This window comes from Serinus canaria, chromosome 1A (assembly GCF_022539315.1).
Source record: "Serinus canaria isolate serCan28SL12 chromosome 1A, serCan2020, whole genome shotgun sequence".
NCBI lineage: Eukaryota > Metazoa > Chordata > Aves > Passeriformes > Fringillidae > Serinus > Serinus canaria.
In genome coordinates this window covers 62199642-62217855 of record NC_066314.1, presented here as the reverse complement: position 1 = coordinate 62217855, position 18214 = coordinate 62199642, and the positions used below count along the sequence as shown (strand labels likewise).

The 18214-nt window shown below is 36.0% G+C and overlaps 1 protein-coding gene across 2 annotated transcripts in view; it reads left to right on the top strand.

Moving 5' to 3' along the window:
• The first annotated feature begins 2386 nt into the window (after window positions 1–2386).
• The window catches only part of IGF1 (insulin like growth factor 1), a 52195-nt gene continuing 36367 nt past the window's right edge, over window positions 2387–18214 (top strand). The window contains exons 1-2 of one of the 2 annotated variants that reach the window (XM_009094196.4): window positions 2387–2693; window positions 6947–7103. In XM_009094196.4, the coding sequence (XP_009092444.1) occupies window positions 2631–2693; window positions 6947–7103 (220 nt within the window). In that variant the 5' untranslated portion in view covers window positions 2387–2630. Of the gene's footprint in view, window positions 2694–4489; window positions 4553–6946; window positions 7104–18214 lie in introns of those variants that run through there. The other variant, XM_018918732.3, reaches the window with a different exon arrangement.

The following is an 18214-nucleotide window of genomic DNA, read 5'->3' as shown; positions in this document are numbered from 1 at the left end:
ACAAGGGAGAAATGAACCAATCTCCAATAGTTAACTGACTGCTCTACTGACTAGAATACTATCACCAGCATAGAAGCTATATTTAGCAAACTAGTGATCCCCAGATCAGTAAGACCTAAGGGATTTTTAATTTTCTGTTAAAAAAAAAAAGGTCTTTGTGAAGAAAAGCACTGCACTAAGTGTAAAAATCCCTAATGGAAGCCTTTCTTGAATCTCTTCTGTTTTCCTGCCTTTTCACAATATCACTTTAAAACAAGAACCAAGAGAAAGAAGTGAAGTGGGACAGAACCTTAGGCTGGTCAGGAGCTTTGAGAATGGCTCTGTGCAGAGAACCAGCATGACCAGTGTTTAGAGACACTCTGATTTTCTGACTACCCTGACAGCCCACAGATTTTCTGACTACCCTGACCCCCTGACTACTGCTTGCTGCTCTCATGACCAAGAGAGGCCTGCTGAAACCTAGGAAAAAGCAATCAGTGAGGAATGAGAAGAGTGTTTGAAGCCCAGGCATCAGGGAGGTTATGGAGGAGTGTATTCCTTCTCCTATTTAGGAAGGAAAAGGCAGAAGTGTGTGCACCCATCTGTAGTGCTGCAAAAAGAAAAAAAAAAAAAAAAAAAAGGTAAAGATTATCAGAATCAGAGTTTACTAATTTGTCTTCCCACATTCTTCTCTAAGGCTAGTGGAATAACTGATACATGTCCTGCAAGTTGCAGCAGGCTTCTTCAAGGTATGTGCAGAATGGTGCCACCACTCAGTGACCTCTGAAATGCAGACGGGAGAATAAAAAGAGCAGAATATTAAAACACAGCACCTGCAGTACAAATGTCTATCAGAATACCTGAAATATTAGTATTATCTGAACTAAGCAAACTTACCTCCAAGCCCCCTGTGCTTCTGCCATTATGGTACATTAGAAGAAATCCCTCCCAAACATTAATCAGCTTAGCTAACCATACACTGTTTAAAACTACACAGAGCAGAGTATTAGCCATTCATAGAGTATACAAATAACTAAATGTGTCCTTTCTGCCTGGCAAGCACCCTATAGTTCAAGGTGGATCTGAAAACTGACAACAGATCTGGGCCAACATGATCTCAATTGTTATTTTCAATAAAAAAGTACAGCTAGCACCTCAGCATGCAACCCTCACTTAGTGGAAGCAGACAGGGACAAAATGCAATGTTCTGAAAGAGCTTTTATGGAAATCATGCACTGCTTGTGACATGTGTTTGGTCTCTGGAGCTGCAGCCTTGTCTCTGGAGCTGCAGCCTCTAAAAGCCCTCTACTTTCAAATGCCATCTTCCAAACTCAAAGGGTAACAAGTATAAACTGTGTCTATAAAACAACATCACAACTTCATTCTCAATAGCTAAGTATTGAAATGCAAGCATACATTATAAATAGAAAAACAGCTGGCTTGGAGCACATTGCAAGCCACTAACACAGTTGAGGGATTTGAATGACATCATAACCCGTGAGAGCATGTTGCTGGCCAGCTGGTGTTATTTATAATATACTCATAATTGAGGAAAAATAAAAAGGCAGAAGTTAGGTATTGCAGAACTAATAAAGTTGAATTCTCTTTTTCCCAGTGTCATTTAAATTGTTATCAAGAGAAATTCAAAGATTACTACTAAAAAAGGGGGGGGGGGTGTTTAATCACTTTATAATTATAACAGCAGATTTAAGGTAAATGTCATGGAAGACCCCCAAAGTGGGCTACTCGTGTTGCTACATTCATAGCACAGAAAATTCTAGGAAATTACATTATTTCTCCTGTGTGGTTGTTGAAAGATCACAAAGCTATTTTGCCCTATTTACAAGTCCTCAGCAATTATGTTATTTTGAGCAAATTACAAACTGCTGTTTTAGGGTTAATCACAGAGAGAGTTGGAGGTTTTAATTGGTAGTCAGCATATAGGCGTGCCAAGTTTAATAACGTAAAGACACATTAAGGGAAAAGTAGATAACTGCCTGCCTGCCTTTTCACACTGCAGAAATAAAATACCTATGCTGCTATGCATAAATAAAATGTATGTGTGTGTATATATATACACAAAGGTATGCATATATACAAACATTACCCATATGTATTTAAGTTTTCATAGATTTGAAATGCAGACACACATAAATACAAACGCACACACAGCTACCTGAAAGTTAACTAGAATACATTTTCTTATTTTTCATGGCAGCACAAGCTCTTTTTGTCTGCTAACCCCTCAGTCACTAATTCACATTCTTTTAAAGGGAAAAAAATATGCTTCTGTGCTCTAGTTTTAAAATGCAAAGGTATGATGTTATTTGTCACCATGCCCAAAAAAGTCCTTACTCGGTAACTTTGCCAGAAGAGGGAGAGAGAGAGAGGCAAATGCTCCCCCAGCTGTTTCCTGTCTACAGTGTCTGTGTAATGTAGATAAATGTGAGGATTTTCTCTAAATCCCTCTTCTGTTTGCTAAATCTCACTGTCACTGCTAAAATCAGAGCAGATAGAGCCTGCGCAATGGAATAAAGTCCTCAATATTGAAATGTGACATTGCTCTCAACATCTCACATCTCTCTGGATTTCTTTTTTCTCATCATTACTGCTAACAAATTCATTTCCAGACTTTGCACTTTCAAGAAGCAATGGAAAAAATCAACAGTCTTTCAACACAATTAGTTAAGTGCTGCTTGTGTGATTTCTTGAAGGTAAATCTTTATTACTATTTCAAATAATTTTTTAGTTTTATTTTGCTGTGTATTGTCTGCTGCTGGCTTGAGGAGTATTGTGCACTTTTCAATAACATTATTTTAGAACTGAGAATTATTTATAAATTGCTGAACATGCAATTTTATGTGATCTGGAAAATGGCTGTATGTAATAGTTGCAATTACATAGATAACTGTAAGGGTAAACTATTGCAAATACATGTCTTAAATTTCACTTCTATTCAGAGAACTTTGTAATATTTCAGTTATGTCATTATTAAAAGGTCCACTTACATCATTGTCTATATTGTTAATGAATGCTTCTGAAAACAAGAACTTTTAGCTATTTTCTGCAGGTGCAGGGTTTTAGAGGAAAAAAGGTACTATTCACATGTTAAGTTTCTGCAGTTTTATTATACACAATTATAGAGAAAATGTTCATGCTTTCACAAGGAAACTTTTAAGGGATGTTGTCACTGCAGCAATTTTCTGGCAGCATCGTGGCATTTACTTGGTTTTTGCTTTCATAAATTAAAAGTAAATGAGAAGTTCAGTTTGTTTTCTACATTAGAAACCAGCTGCGACTCTTGCTGACCTTGCATATTTGTACAGCTTAAGCAATTGTACATAAAGAAAATGGAAATTCCTTTACATGTTCATCTCCAAGTTTTCCCTTCTAGGGAGGGCTTTCTCAGGAAAGTTTGCATGTGAAGTTTGATGTTATGACCCTATAATTTCTGCATAATAATGTAAACTGTCTGAAGGTAAATTTGACTTCAGTAGGTGCATTGACCTCTGTTTCTGTCGATTGGCTCTAGTCCAACTTTCCATTATCTGCAAATTTATATCCTTCGAGAACTTTTTTCCCCTTAGTATTCTGCAAGGATATTTATGGAGTTGAAAGAATTATCTTATTTTAATTGCTTAGGGCCTAATATATTTTTTTAGTTGATCTTACACTTAAAACACACTTATCTCATTCCTTAATGACCTAATTATAGATCTGTAATTGCAGGGGATGAAATCATTCCCTTAATGTATAAATGGGCATCCTTTCCAATATACTTGAAAGAAGAAGGGTTGGGGATTTTTTTAAGTATTGAGCAAGGCACTAAGAGACATAAAAGTAATGTGCTAGTTCCTCAGATGTGCATCCTGCAAGCTTCCTTGGAATCAATGGAACATATTGATTTAGGTTAGCATGTAGCTCAGATTCTTTGCTCAAAGTTAACAGTATTTAAGCCTTGATCCACTCTAGAGTATATATGCTTTATTTATATAACAATTACTATTGAATACTGATATTTCATAATAATTGCACATTTCTTCTATGGCTTGATAATCAGGCCCAACCCCTCTGGAATAAAATGTAATTTTGAATATATAACTCTTGATTTCTTGCTGTAGCATATAGTCTCCAAAAAAACATTGCCTCCTGCACGATACTTATAATTCTTGCAGATGTTCTTACATGTTACTGAAATGACCAAGTATGTGAAGAATTCTTATGCACAACTTGTGTCAAGTGATAATTTGTTAAATGAAGGGGACTTACATAGAAGAATTAAGAAATGACTGAGATGCAGAGTGTTCATATATGACATTCCTTTGTAGTGCTACTATTCTGGACTACTAAAAAAGGAATGTAGCAAAAGCTGGCTATTTTACTGAAAAAAAGAGGAAATTCCAGCTGTGAAAATATGGTCAGTCATTCTATGCAACTAAAAGAAGTGCTTAACCAGGCTCATCTTGAACCTGTATTCAATTTCCTAACGTAATTAGATGCTTCAGTAAACCCCACCCACACGTCAATGCGTTTTCTTTTAAGCTCTCAACTTTCTAGTCAGATTGGGGATAATGTAAGTACTCTGCTTGATTGTAGAGAACCTGAAGCAATATTGGATTACAACTTTGTATTTTCCTAAGAATATTCCCTCAGATATAAAGGAGTACTTTGGTTTTGTAACAGGCATGTTGAATCAATTAATGTTATGTTTAATTAAAATGATGAAGTAAAGTTAAAGTTTTAAACTATGTTTTGGAATTTGCTTTAATGAAACGGTACTTAATTTATCAAATAATTGATTGACCCCTAGAAACATGTGAGCCTGTTTTCTTTTCTGCAAAGTTTTTACTTGTTTGAAAGTTCTTGACTGTTGTTAAATTTGGAGATAAAGTTAGAAATTCTCTGTGGTTTATACTGTGCAGCCTTTTTTGGCTTCCACTAAAGGAAAAACAGTAGATAATCTGTTTTGTCGTAGTTCAGTGCTGATATTTATCTGAAAACGCAAGCCAGCTGAGAAGTCTTGAAAAATAAAAAATTGTTAAATGTCTAAAATTTATGTTTATTTCTGGACCAAATGTTATACGAGAACAAATTGTTAAATACATAATGTTCTTGTATTTGTAATGTCTTTCAGCTTTCTGAGGCAGTGTGCTAAACAGCTTTCTGCTTTACCTCCTCAGAACTGGGAACCATCTTAAACTGCAGGTGCATCACATTTATCTTATAAATTCAAAAATATGGCAAAGGAATAAAGAAATTGTTGTTAAGATATGGAATCATTACAGGAAATAGTGCTTCATGTTATCATCATTCATTTACAATCTGATCTTTCTCCATCTGCCATTGAAGTCATGACCATGCATTCGAGCTTGTTGGGGTTTGCATGGCAAAGTTGGCTAAAGACACTTGTGAATGGGAAAATAATTATTCTTTTTTTATGTGATATATCATGGGATTTAAAATTGCTCATTATTTTCACAGTGGAAATAAGAGACTCATCCAGCAAGGCACTAAGATCACTTGCCAAGAAAATAAGAATTCTTAAAAATTATTGACTAAAAAAGACTCAATATCCCATTGGATCAGATCCCAATTGATCAGAAAATAGATAACTTCATCTTTTTTTCAAAAGTTCAGTGAAGAAATATTCAAGATTAAATGGTCCCTGAAACCCTGAAAGAAACTTTAGGGAAGATGAATCACTTTACTTTCAATTACTTTGCACTAGACTGCTAACACAAAGCAGTTTTAAGCCAAGTTTAACTGTATGTGGAAGACAGATTTGTAAATTTTTACCTGACTGCAATGCTGATGTTAACCTTGAAAGAGAATGAAATTAAATGCAGATTTACACCTTTCAAAACTATCATTCTTGGCAAGTGATCTAAACAAGTTCAAAATATGCATTAAGCACATTACTCAGTGTCCTGCTACTATACATAAATAGCTTTTCTTAATATTAAAAGAAAAAGCTTTCTTCTTTGCATGTTGGGTAGGAAATTAGGTGGACATAAAGGGATACAAAAAAATGGATAAATGGATTGGTGCAATTTTACACCCATTGAGAACTGGCCTTTCTTCAGTCCTAAGTACAGGAAGATAGTTTGTAACCAAATGTAAATGAAAAAAGAATTATCACCTCTGTATAAACCTCATGGCCACAGCTGCCTCTGAGGGGATAATGAAGGTCAGTGAAATATAGCTGCTTACAACAAGTAAAACCAGAAATCTTTAATGGTTTAAAACTCACACTCCTGTTAATTTCTCAGATGTTTGCCTGCTAGGAACAGGGAACTGTAAGAGTCACTGAATGTGGTCTTCTGCTGCAGAAGATCCCACATCAACTCCTTTCCTGTAACTTTGGGAAGTTGAACCTTGCAACATTTTTGGTTTGTCCTGGGGTTTTCCTTTCTAAGGTGGCTGGAGAACTGTGGAGTACTAATAATGAACTATTTTTCTATTGGGCCAAGTTTCCTTGCAGCAAGTTTAGAGCCATTTATTCTTGTGACAATGTTGATTTCAGTTTAAATAGCCCTTCTCCATCATATGCCACCCCCATTTCCCATAGTACGTTGGCAGGCACCTGTCATATTCCCTCTTAGCTTATCTGGTCTGAGACAAACCAATGCAAGGTTGTTTTCTTTATTTATATTATTCCAGCTTCCCTTTGTCTGTCTATTCCACTCTTCCACCTTTTGCTTTCCAAAAGCAAATATAAGTCATAGATATTACAGGGTTCCCTAACTAGATGTGATTGTGAGTATTCACCAGAATAAATAATCAGTTTCCAAAATACATAGACTAGAACAAGTATGCAGTTGCAAAATCATGGGGAGACATTTCCTGATACCATGCTTCTTGTCCAAGAAATCACAGTACCTATTTATTCTAATTCACAAGGGTGCAGGGGTCATTTTTTGAAAGACTCTTTGAGGAAATTCTGACACTGCTTCTGCTTCCTTGGCAGGTGAAGATGCACACTGTGTCCTACATCCATTTCTTCTACCTTGGCCTGTGTTTGCTTACCTTAACCAGTTCTGTTGCTGCTGGCCCAGAAACACTCTGTGGTGCTGAGCTGGTTGATGCTCTTCAGTTCGTGTGTGGAGACAGAGGCTTTTACTTCAGTAAGTCCCCCCTTTCTTTCATTTAACTGCTAAACACTTTCATGTAATCCACTGGAGTCTGCAACTGCTGGAAATGAGCTTAGCTATGATCATCCAGGCTGCCAACTAGGACTGGTATCCCATACCTAGAAGATGCTCAAGCCTTCAGCTACCATAAAGCCTCAGTGAAGAATAATGTTGTGCCTTTGTAAACCTCTCTGACTTTCTGTTAAATTTTTATCTCCAGACTTGCTATTGTTTTTCATCACTTTCCAGCTGTCACTATTTCACCTGCTGTGTTCCTGCTTTTCAGTGACCTGTCACTGAAATTAAATGAATAAGAGCACATACTAAACCCAAGACACTCATGAGGCAGAACTACATGTACCTGTTATGTCAGACTACTGGTAAACACTTTAAGTACACACTTTTTCATATTAAAAACACACTAAGCTTCAACATCTGGTTTAAAAAAAATGAAGAGCTGGAAGGCAGCAAGCAGAAGGTTACTGCATCCAAGTATCCACATGCTTCATCATTTAAGTACAGGTGGAGGAAAATTCATGCATGGTGAGATAATAAAGACTAACACCAGCACAGGCAACAGATAAAATTAACTCTAAAATAGTGAGGATCAAGAAATATTCAACTTTTATGTAATAGAAATCTATTTCTGATTTTCAGCTATTTGCCACTTAAAAAACAAAGTTAATGAAACTTTTAGTAAGGAATATATTCATTCTGAATACATTCATTAATACATTTTTTCAAAATATGATGATAGAATTTGTGCTCCTATAGCCTCTGAAGCTAGCATTTACTTTTAGTAACAATATGTGCTTCTCTGATATCCTTGATATTCCTTCATGACTGAAACTTCTTGTCTTCTATGCTACCATTTGTGGTTTTCTGATCATACCCCCTCTATTCCTATTTATTTCTCTTCATGGAGTCACTGCTTTCAATGTTTTCTCCTTGTAATAAAAACAAATTCAGATTTTTGCACTTCTAAATTAAAGAAAATTCTAATCTCCTCAACATATAAATTGTAGAGATTTTCACTATCTTCTTGGCACATTATATTAAAGTTCATTTTGGAACCTTAGTTTTACATATGCAAAGTAATCCACTATTCACAAAAGAACCCTTCTTTTGTGTATTTAACACCTCAACTCCTGTGAGTAGGCACCTACTCCAGGGTGCTGTTTAACTTAGTATTCTGGTGGTAAACACAGTCTTAAAAGTACTGGAATCTCTCATTCAGGAATATACATTTTCCTACAAAGTCATCAGGTGTTCATTTATGCACCAAAGTCTGTTGCATTTATTAGCAGAAGAGTTAGGGATAATTTGAGTGTCCTACAAATGTTTTATTGCTGGAGTGCATGTAAAGACTGTCATCTCCCCCTCCTGTTTCTGCACCAGAAAACAATGAGACAATACATCCTTAGAACAGCAGAGCAATTGTTCTTTTACTGTGTACGTTTCTCAGGTATTTTTCTACCAGCAAAATGCTTGCTGCTGGTTCAGAGACCTCTCATGCTTGCTTTCCACAAGAGCAGCTGTTACTGCCCAGCAATCAGACCTACTGTTAGGTGTACTTTGTGATCCTCAAGGTAAGAGGTCATGTGAAATGCTAATCATTAGCAATAACTCTCTTTGCTTTCAATCTCAGTTATTCTAACGTTTCACAATCTGTTTCAAACCTCTACCCTAAGCTAGGTCATCCTTAATTTAAAATACTGTGATGGTTTCCAATGTTACAAAGGAGATCTTTACCTTTGCAATCTTGACCTTTACCTGCTGTCACTTTAGACTTTCTCTCTAGTCTTTGTTGTTTTCTGACATTCTGAGTTTTCACTAAAAATAATTTAACGACACCATAAGTGTTGACCTTGTTTTCTATGGAAAACTGTGGAAGGTTTTACTTAGGAATGACCACCCTGTTTTAGGAGTCCTGCACAGTTGCAATCAATAGCCTGCCCTTGCATCACTCAACAGTAATGTCATGAAGCTGACATTACTGTGGCCCCTTGGATGACAAGTAATGTGTGTGTTCTACCTGGCTACTTCTTATTTATCAGGAAGAAACTTAAACTGTTTTAACTCTCTCCCTCTTATTTGTTAGAGTTCAATCTAAAATACAGAGCTAGAGAAAAGTAATCCCAATAACATTGGTAAAACAAATTGAGATACTCATATCAAATGTACTTCAGAATGCAGCATACTATTAGAAGTTAAAAATGTTGCCTAATTTCTTGGGACTTTTTAAGAATGCCATATCATTTGCAGAGGTAAAAACTCAATGAAATTTTTCTTTTGTTTTAAAGAGTATGTCAATAAAAGCAGTATTTTAAGGCTTCTTTTCTCATACTCTGGTTCCTTTAAATAAAGTATAATCAATGTAGTATTTGCCTTTAACTTGCACAGGAAATAGCTGTGAGGATTTTTTTTTCTTCCATCATTCTGTATTTCACTAGAGACCCCAAATATAAAGAATACCTTTTGGCTGAGGTGGAATTCCTGGTTCAGAGTCAAGGTCAAAGCTTCTGACTATTCCTTGGGAGTTGTGGGTGAAAGTGAAGTTAGAAATAATTGTATCACTTTCTGTTGAAACTCTGTACTTCCCAGACACAAGGCTGTATCTATGGCTAGGACTGGAAGACAAAAATTTCCTTTATATAGTCTACTCTGCCCAACTTTCCAGCTAAAAAAGGAAATTCTACAGCTTCTGAGGAGATGCCCCAGCTGCTTAGCACACACAAGGAAGAAGTACTGACTTCAAGAGAAAGTAAATTGTGATTTCTACCACTCTCTTTTGTCTTGATAGACTGACAAGGAGCACTTTTCAAAGCTTTTTAGGGGAAAACACAGCACAAATCCCCAAACTGAGCATCTGCTTTTTTTCCTTGGTCACATTTAACTCCAACCAGCACTGGCTACTCCTCAGACAGCTTTTTGTCTCCTATGATTTACCAGAGAAAAGCAGATTGTTGCCACCTTTGATCAAAGGATATCTCTCTAGGAGGACTTCTGCCCCTCAGGTTCATGTGTGCTAGGTTTCCTTAGGAGAAGGTGACAGAGAACCTGGCCACAACTATAAAAGTGGCTTCACTTAAACACAGCTTTACTCAATGTTTCTCCAAACTCAAAACCTCTGGATTCAACAGTCATGAAGTCAAGTGGGATGGCTTTGACATTCACTTAAATTTTAATGTCCAGAAAGGTCTACCATGGTATGCTCATTACAAAACAACGCTGAGAGGAGAGAATGTTGGAAAAAATTAAAAGAGAAATTACAGGAAGCTTACAAAATTGAAAGCCTAAGAGGGACATTTTTATTGGAATAGTCTAGTCTTATCACAGAAATTTTCTTCATAGATTACTCTAAAAAAAAATTATTCATAAATGTTGAATTTGCTGAACAATCATTCATTCTTGCTCATGCTGTTTTCTCAGGGCTATTACTACCATGAGATCTAGTAGTTTGTTCCAAGGAGAAAATACTTTATTCTTTTTTATCTTCTCCATTGAAAATACACCTTTTCCTTTACAACAAATACAGAGCAATCTTGCTAATAATACACAAGTGCCAAAAAACAAAGAGATTTCTTAATTCCATAGCCATTTTCAGTCTTCTAATTTCTAAAGCCCAAGTTAGATGGATATACTTATTTGAAACCATGACAGTCAACTTCATTAATTAAAACTCCACCTTTTTTTTCTGCTAAAACCACTGCTTTAGTCTTATGGTGGATCTTCTGAACCACCCCTTGCATAAAAAAGAAAAGAGCTGAATTTAGGTACCTGAGACACTGGAGCTCCTCTGATATTCTTCAGAGAACGGCGACTGACCTAGCACATGCTTCCATGTGTAAAACAGTGAATCCCATAAAAAATGGGCTTTTCTGGCATCCAGCTTAATGTTCCCTGTGTCAACTGCTTTGAGGAGAATTACTGCAGATTTTTACTACATTTTTTTTTGTCCACTAAGACAATCAAAATTGTGTGCTGTCCTTGGGAAAATCCCCAGCTGTGCACAACGTATGACTATTAGTTTATAATCATCAGAAAATCAGGATAAGCCTATGAACATAATTTTGGGTGATGAGAGCTGTCATGAGATCCCATTGCTTTGTAGAACTAAGGTATATGGGGAGGAATTGCTGCCTTAGAAAAGAGGAAACAAGTAGGAGAGCAATAGGCAATTATGTTTTGCTTCTCCCATTTCCCTCTAGTTAAGAGCTTCTTGTTTACTTCAGGAAGTCTGCTTTTAAGATGTTATTAAAGTTTCTAGGCCTGTCAAACCTATCAGCATAATTACAAGAGATGGCATGGCACTCAGTTCTTTAAGTACTCCATACCTGTAGGAGCTATGAGTCATTAGCTCCTCTCTGCATCCCTGATTGAAAGGAATGTTAATGTTAGAAGCCCAGCAGAGGCATGCTGAAAAGCTGCCATGGACACACACAGACTCTGGTGTCACTGACAGTCTTACAAATCTTTGCAAACATATGCTGGTCATCTTGGCTGTGTTCACACAGCAAGATCTGAGAGTGTTTTCAAGTTCCTTGGTCTGGCTACATGCCCCATTCATGTCCAAATATTGTATCTATGGAAGATTTGAGTGTATTCCTCTAACTATCCCTAGGTTTCCTACCTCTTACAAGAAAGCTAACCTGGAAAGGAGCTCAGGTGTGCTTTATCCAGATCTGCAGGGTCAGTGCTCAGGAACCAGAACTATAGGCACACCTACTGATAGATCTGTATAAGAAAGAAAACAGTTCTGGCTTCTGGAATGATATCACTGTATAGTCAAAGAGCTGACACAAGTTTGGTGTGTGCTCTGTTGCCCTTGGTAGTAAACATTGAGGAAGATCTCTGAAAATAAGCCAGTCTTTGAAAGAATTTTCTCATTTTTTACCACATTAAGAAAGGGTAAGGAGTTTTTCATAAAGATTAGCCTTAGTTTAGTGAGGTTAATCTCCTTAAGTTACCTTCTTAATAACAGAGAGAGAGGTTCTGTCTTCTTTCTCAATGGATTGCAAAGTCTAGGAGGAGATAGCCTCTGATAGACACTAAATTTAGTCCCTGCAAACAGGTCTCTACAGCTAGTTTCTCAGGTCTCCAAGGATTTTATAATTTTTCAAACTTTTCCTTAAGAGGGAATGCACTAATGATGAAAATTTTAAAGAAGTGACTGGAAACAAATCATTGATCAAAATTTCAAGAAGAAACCTCTCTGTAAAAAGTGCCTATTATCAAAACCAAATAAGTACATTTTCTCCAGAAATTCAATTTATATATGTCCTTTTTAGAGGGTAGATGTTAGTTGCTAATGCTTTTTATGATGTTTACCTTTTTTTATGCACTAGACCAAGCTTCAAATTTGGTCTCAAATAACAGAAAGCTGTTACTTGACATTTGATTCCCTAACTGCTAGATGTGTATTTAATACACTGTTTAGTCTCATGTTGGATAAAGTCACTCAAAGAAGCGTTTGGCACGATCAACATTAATTCTTGGCATAGCTGCCCCTCTTACTTTTCCACTGAATCTTAAATACTGAGAAAAACCCTTCCCTGACTTCAGCTCCTGGCACATGCTCTGTGAAATCAGCCAAAACCTTTGCATATGGACCTCCTTGTTTGTTCTGGTATCAATAAAGCATTTGTGATCCTCAATCAACAGCTGCAGGAGTCACAGAGCAAATCGTTCCGTCCAGCAGAACCACACACAAAAGGTTAAAGAAAACCTTTTGCATTTACTACCTGTGCATGGAGGGCATTCCATGCACAGTGCTCATTCCAAAGGCAGGAATTCACAGAGCCATTTCTCTAGGGTTTATTCAGCACTTTAGCTCTTAGGCACGTTTCAAACCCTTTCACATCACTGAAAATCAAATAGAGACTTGAAGTCACCTCGGAGCTTTGCTAACAAAGGATGGATCTGGGCTTGCTTATTAAACCATATCCAAGCTTAATTGTCCAAAAATATGACAACAAATGCAAGAAATAACCAACAGTTAGTAATTTCTCAGTCCAGAAATCAAGACAAGTACCACAAATGTATACTTAGTGAAGAAATTATGCTAAATTTATCTCTGGTAATAACCACAGGAACTTCAATGTCGAGAGGAAGGAAAAGCCATTAATGCCTACTTTCTATGTGGTGCATTCAGTGCAAAACCATTATGAAAGATAAAGCCCCAATGCTGGGTCCAACATTTAAGTAATGATGGCCATATTTCAAGTTTGCATCAGTAAATGGGGTTCTGAGAAAAAAATTCTAACACATCCACAGTCTTTGGAGGGGCATACTATATAATGACTTGTGGGTGAGTCCAGCTGGAGGAAAGTTACTTAAATACTTACAAAAATCCAGCCCTAGTCTGAGATACTTTCTGTGTTTTCTGATTGAATCCCATATGCAGAGAAATTTTATGTTTTCAATGTCCTTACTCTTACTAGGCAGAGCAGAATGCATTTGCTTATCTCATGTTAAATCCTTTAATAGTGAAAACTTGAATGGCTTCCTTTTATCAAAGAAACTTTCTAGGGCTCATGTGTCTCTTGCCTCTTTTTTTTTCCTTGAGTCTACAGCATATTTAAATATTTCCCAAACCTTTTCTGAAATTCAGCTGTGATCCCAGTCTTCCCATTTATGTAATATATCTCTTCTAGAGCAAGAGGATGCTTCCAGACAGCAGGGCCTTCTGCTTCCTTATGTGCCCATAAAAGTGTGGAAGTAGGGAAAAAGTGTCCTGTTAAAACACTTCCTTTGGGAAATTATGACTTACACAAACCTATATGACTTATACAAAATTATATGATTTTTTTATACAGAACTATTTGTTTATATTGTTTGTGTCTTTGTGTATTGTGCAGAAATTTACACAAGGCTGAGTATGCAGAAAAAAGAAGGGTTTGGCTCAGACCATTCTTATTCAATCCAGCTCAGTGGACTGTTTTCTTTCTGAAAATAAATATTCTAGGAACACTATTTCTATCTCCAAAAAAGTAAACACTTAATACCCCCAAATCTTATAAACAGTAGGTTCTAAGTAAAACAAATCCAACTGAAAATTGGTTTGACTTCAAAAGAAGGTTCATTAACAGCCATATCCTTCTAAGGCAATGGATGAAATCTTAAATTACACACACAAACTCTGTATTCTAAAGAAAATTATAAAATGTATGGTTTATGCAAAGGTATAAAATGTCTAAGTGTCATGGAGAATATTGTAGGGAAGATGTCATTCTGCTTGTGGATGTGAAAAAGATGAGTACATTCCTAATTATCTTTGAAGGCTGTTCCAGACCACACATAATAAATCCAATTTACAAGAGGGATGTTTTTCGGACTTCCATTACCTATACTGAAGGTTTCTTTTAAGTCAGCCCCGTGAAAATTACTGGATATGAACTTCTACTCTTATAATTAAAGCTTTACAGCTTCTTTTTGTAAGTCTTCATTGATTACTTCAGATTGCATAAAAGCTAATAAGGACAATTATTTTTGGTTAACATAGCAGGTTTAAATTGAACACGCTTCTTAAACTTCTGTGGATAAATAATAATATTGTTGCAATAATTTGTTTCTATATCCCCCAAATTCCTGAATTACTAGTCAACAGGTCTTCCATGAAAAAAACTTAGTTTTTCCTACGTATTTCAAGTTTTAGGTTTCTTTCCATTAAAGTTTCCAGCCTTTTACAGACATATTTAGTTTGGCAGGAAGAATCTGGTGACTCATAGACTGTAGAAATTTGAGAGCAAGCTACTGAAAATGTATCTAATTTCTTCTTGTGTAATTTGGGAGCAAGCTACTGATAGTATGTCTAATTTTCCTAGTTTAATCAAATGTATTATTGGCAAATACATGTCCTGAATAAAAGCCATGTTTATTTCTGAAATATATAGCTAAGATTAAATGCAAAAACACCATATATATTTGCTTTTAGAACACTTCTTGGGTGTTTTTTCTAATTGTTTCTGGCATTTTTCTCCAAATCAATGGGCACTGAATGAAAAACAGAGGCACTAGTTGAGACAATTTGCATTACAATCCTACTTATATTTTGGAATTCAGTAATGTAAAAGCATTACTTATGATGGTTTTTGGTGGTGGTTTTTTGGGGTTTTGGTCATATTTTCAAGAGAGGATAGAGGTGTAGGAAGCATAGGTGATGTTATTATACCTCCATGATTTATATACAGAAAAATAGATGTATTCAGAGAGATTTCATCTATATTTTATGTTATTGACTGTACTGTTCCTTTCATGTCTTTTCAGACAAAAGACTTCTAAATTCAGACCTGCCTAGACATAAAACATTTAATGTATGTGAACATTTAATTTGTTCACTACAGAATGAACTTGCTGAATGATTTACACTGAAGAGATTGTGACCTGAAATAAGGAAATTCTGGTTCAGATTCAGTCCATCTATTTTTGGTCACTTAAATGAAGATTCTGAGTTAGGAGTCTACTCAAGCTCATCCTGCAGTCACTGAGAGGACTAAAAAACTTTCAGAGCTCTCATTAAGTTATGAATTTTCTCTAGGACACACTTTTCTTTCTCCACTAAATTAGGCAAGGGAGCTGTAGCAATTGTACTCCTATGCTCGTTAAATCTGTTGAGTAAGGACCTTCCATTGGGAGCCTAAATTTTGGTAGAAATAATCTGTTTAAAACCATACAATGAACTTCCATGCAGAGGTAAGAATGCACTCATACAGATCCCATTTTAGATCAAAGCAAATCCAAGCTTAATTTAGCTGCTATGGTATAGTGCAGTTAAGCAAAGACCCAGAAAGTGCCTTATGCAGGTAACACCAGTTAGAGCTGCTCCTCTAGCACTTAAAAACTCCCAGGCTTTAGTCTGACTAAGTGTGAATCCTGTTGGAGAAAGCACTCCAGTTGGACAGAGTAAAAGTGCAAGGGAAAAGCTTAACTATCTTTTCCTTCTTGATAGAACAGATAGAATATACTCTTACGTATTATAGCAAGTAAAACTCCTTGGTGTTTCATTCCTGCAAAACAAGGTGAACTTTTCCATGCATAAGTAATGAAGCAGTTTTTTACACTGCTGTTCAGACAAGATCGTTTCTATTCCTATGAGTATTCATTTCCCAACAGTTTTAAAGATATTGAGAAAACACTAATAATTACAACCTACAGAGTCAGGTAATATCAGATGTCATTAAAGAAGGATTTTCTCTGTTAGAGGGCAGTGCCTTCTATCATGGTATCATCATGGAGAAAGACACAGAATGATGCTCAAATACAGTTTGGAGATACTCAGGCAATGAAACATTCAAAGTCAGGTTGGATGGGGCTCTGAGAAACCTGATCTAGTTGAAGATGTTCTTGCTAATTGCAGGGGGCTGGATTACGTGAGCTTTAAAGGTCTCTTTCAACCCAAACTATTCTATCACTTGGAAGATTTAAAACATAGCTACTGCTGACCTAATGAGCTCACCTCTAAAAGCAGTAATGTGTCTGAGCTAAGAAAGAATCCCACTGAGGCAGTAAACCATTCAGTGAGTTGAAACAACACAAAGCATCTCTACCTTCCTCACTCCAGTACCCCTCTTCATCCAAGGCAATATAGAAAAGCACAGAACCACTTCAAAGACATTGGCATTTCATGATCTTCTCAAAAGTGATCCCTTTGCAGGGAGCAGTAGTTACAGTAGTTAAAATTGCCAAAACATCTCTGGGCACAGGAACTGTTCTTTAGGTTGTTTGGACATTGATAGTCCTTTTTCAGTACACGTATTTTTTTGAAGCAGAGTAAAAAACAAGCACGAAAATCAAGAAAGAATTATTTATACTTGCTATGAATAAATATGTATATGACTTAGCTTATTTCAGGGTGTTCTTAGTATTGTGCATTGTACTATTCCCAGCTAGTTTGGCTTGAGGAAAATGGGGTAGAAATGATGCTGTCACTTCACATTTCCTTCTGCATTTAAAAGACATAAAGGGTGTTCTCATATGAGGAACAAAAATTATTTCATATGCTTAAAGAATTCCACCACTATTTCAGGAATCACAAACACTAGATTTACTATAGCTATTCCAAGATAAAAACATTTTAAAAGGTAGAATGGTCAAGAAAACCTGTTGAATTAAGAAAAATAAATAAATAAAAAAGGAAGACATTTTGCAGAATTTCACCCTTTTCTTTTTGAAAAAAAATAGAATGAAATTCTACAACTGCAGCTACAATGGCATTAAGTCAACTCCCCTAATTTTTCTTTCATAGTCATTTCATTTTAGTTTTTGAAAGCAATAGGACTTGATGCAATAAAGTACAACTATTTCCTGTTATCACTAAAATGAAGACTAATAAAATGAGCAGAATTCGTAAGTGGTGATATTCTTACTGTCTGCTGTTCTTTTCAAATAGAAGTTTATACTCTGATATGAAACAGACGAAATTCAGATCTGTGAAAAAGGACAAAACTTCTTTAATAAATAAGACTTTCTCTGCCCCCATCAAGAATCAAATAACCTGCAACAGATTCTGAATGCAAAATGATTATATTTGAATTATGAAACAGGTGGAAATATCTTGCTTATTTCTTATTTTAGGACCTAATATTTTTAAGGTGTATTTCTACTTTTTCATGTGGCAAAGAGAAAATGTCAAGGAAAATCTGATATGTAGTATAATAAAGAAGGGACAAAGCCAATGCCAGAGAAGGAGAAAATAGTAATGTTAATAAGCAAGGCTGGCCCTGTCCAGAAGTTCCTTCATAATCCAAAATTATGATTCCATGGATACTCACTCATGGTTATCTGTTAACTTCAAATGGCTTTAGTTCAGTTCATTGACGATAGTATGGTTAGTCTGAGGAATTCTATTTCATGAGCTCTCTGTGCTAGGCTCACTAAAGAAAACATTGATCATCGATTTTCCTAGGTCTTTTGGCCATAAGTGTCATTACACCACAAATATTTTCCCTTGACTGGATTCCCATTGCTTTCCTACTAGTCACCTGTTTTTCCTAAGCACTACCCGCTGAACTTCTAATATTTTTCTTTCTGTGTATAAATACAGCAAATAAAGGCTCTTTTGAGCAATCAATAGATACTGTTTGTTCCCGATTTGAAAAGGATAC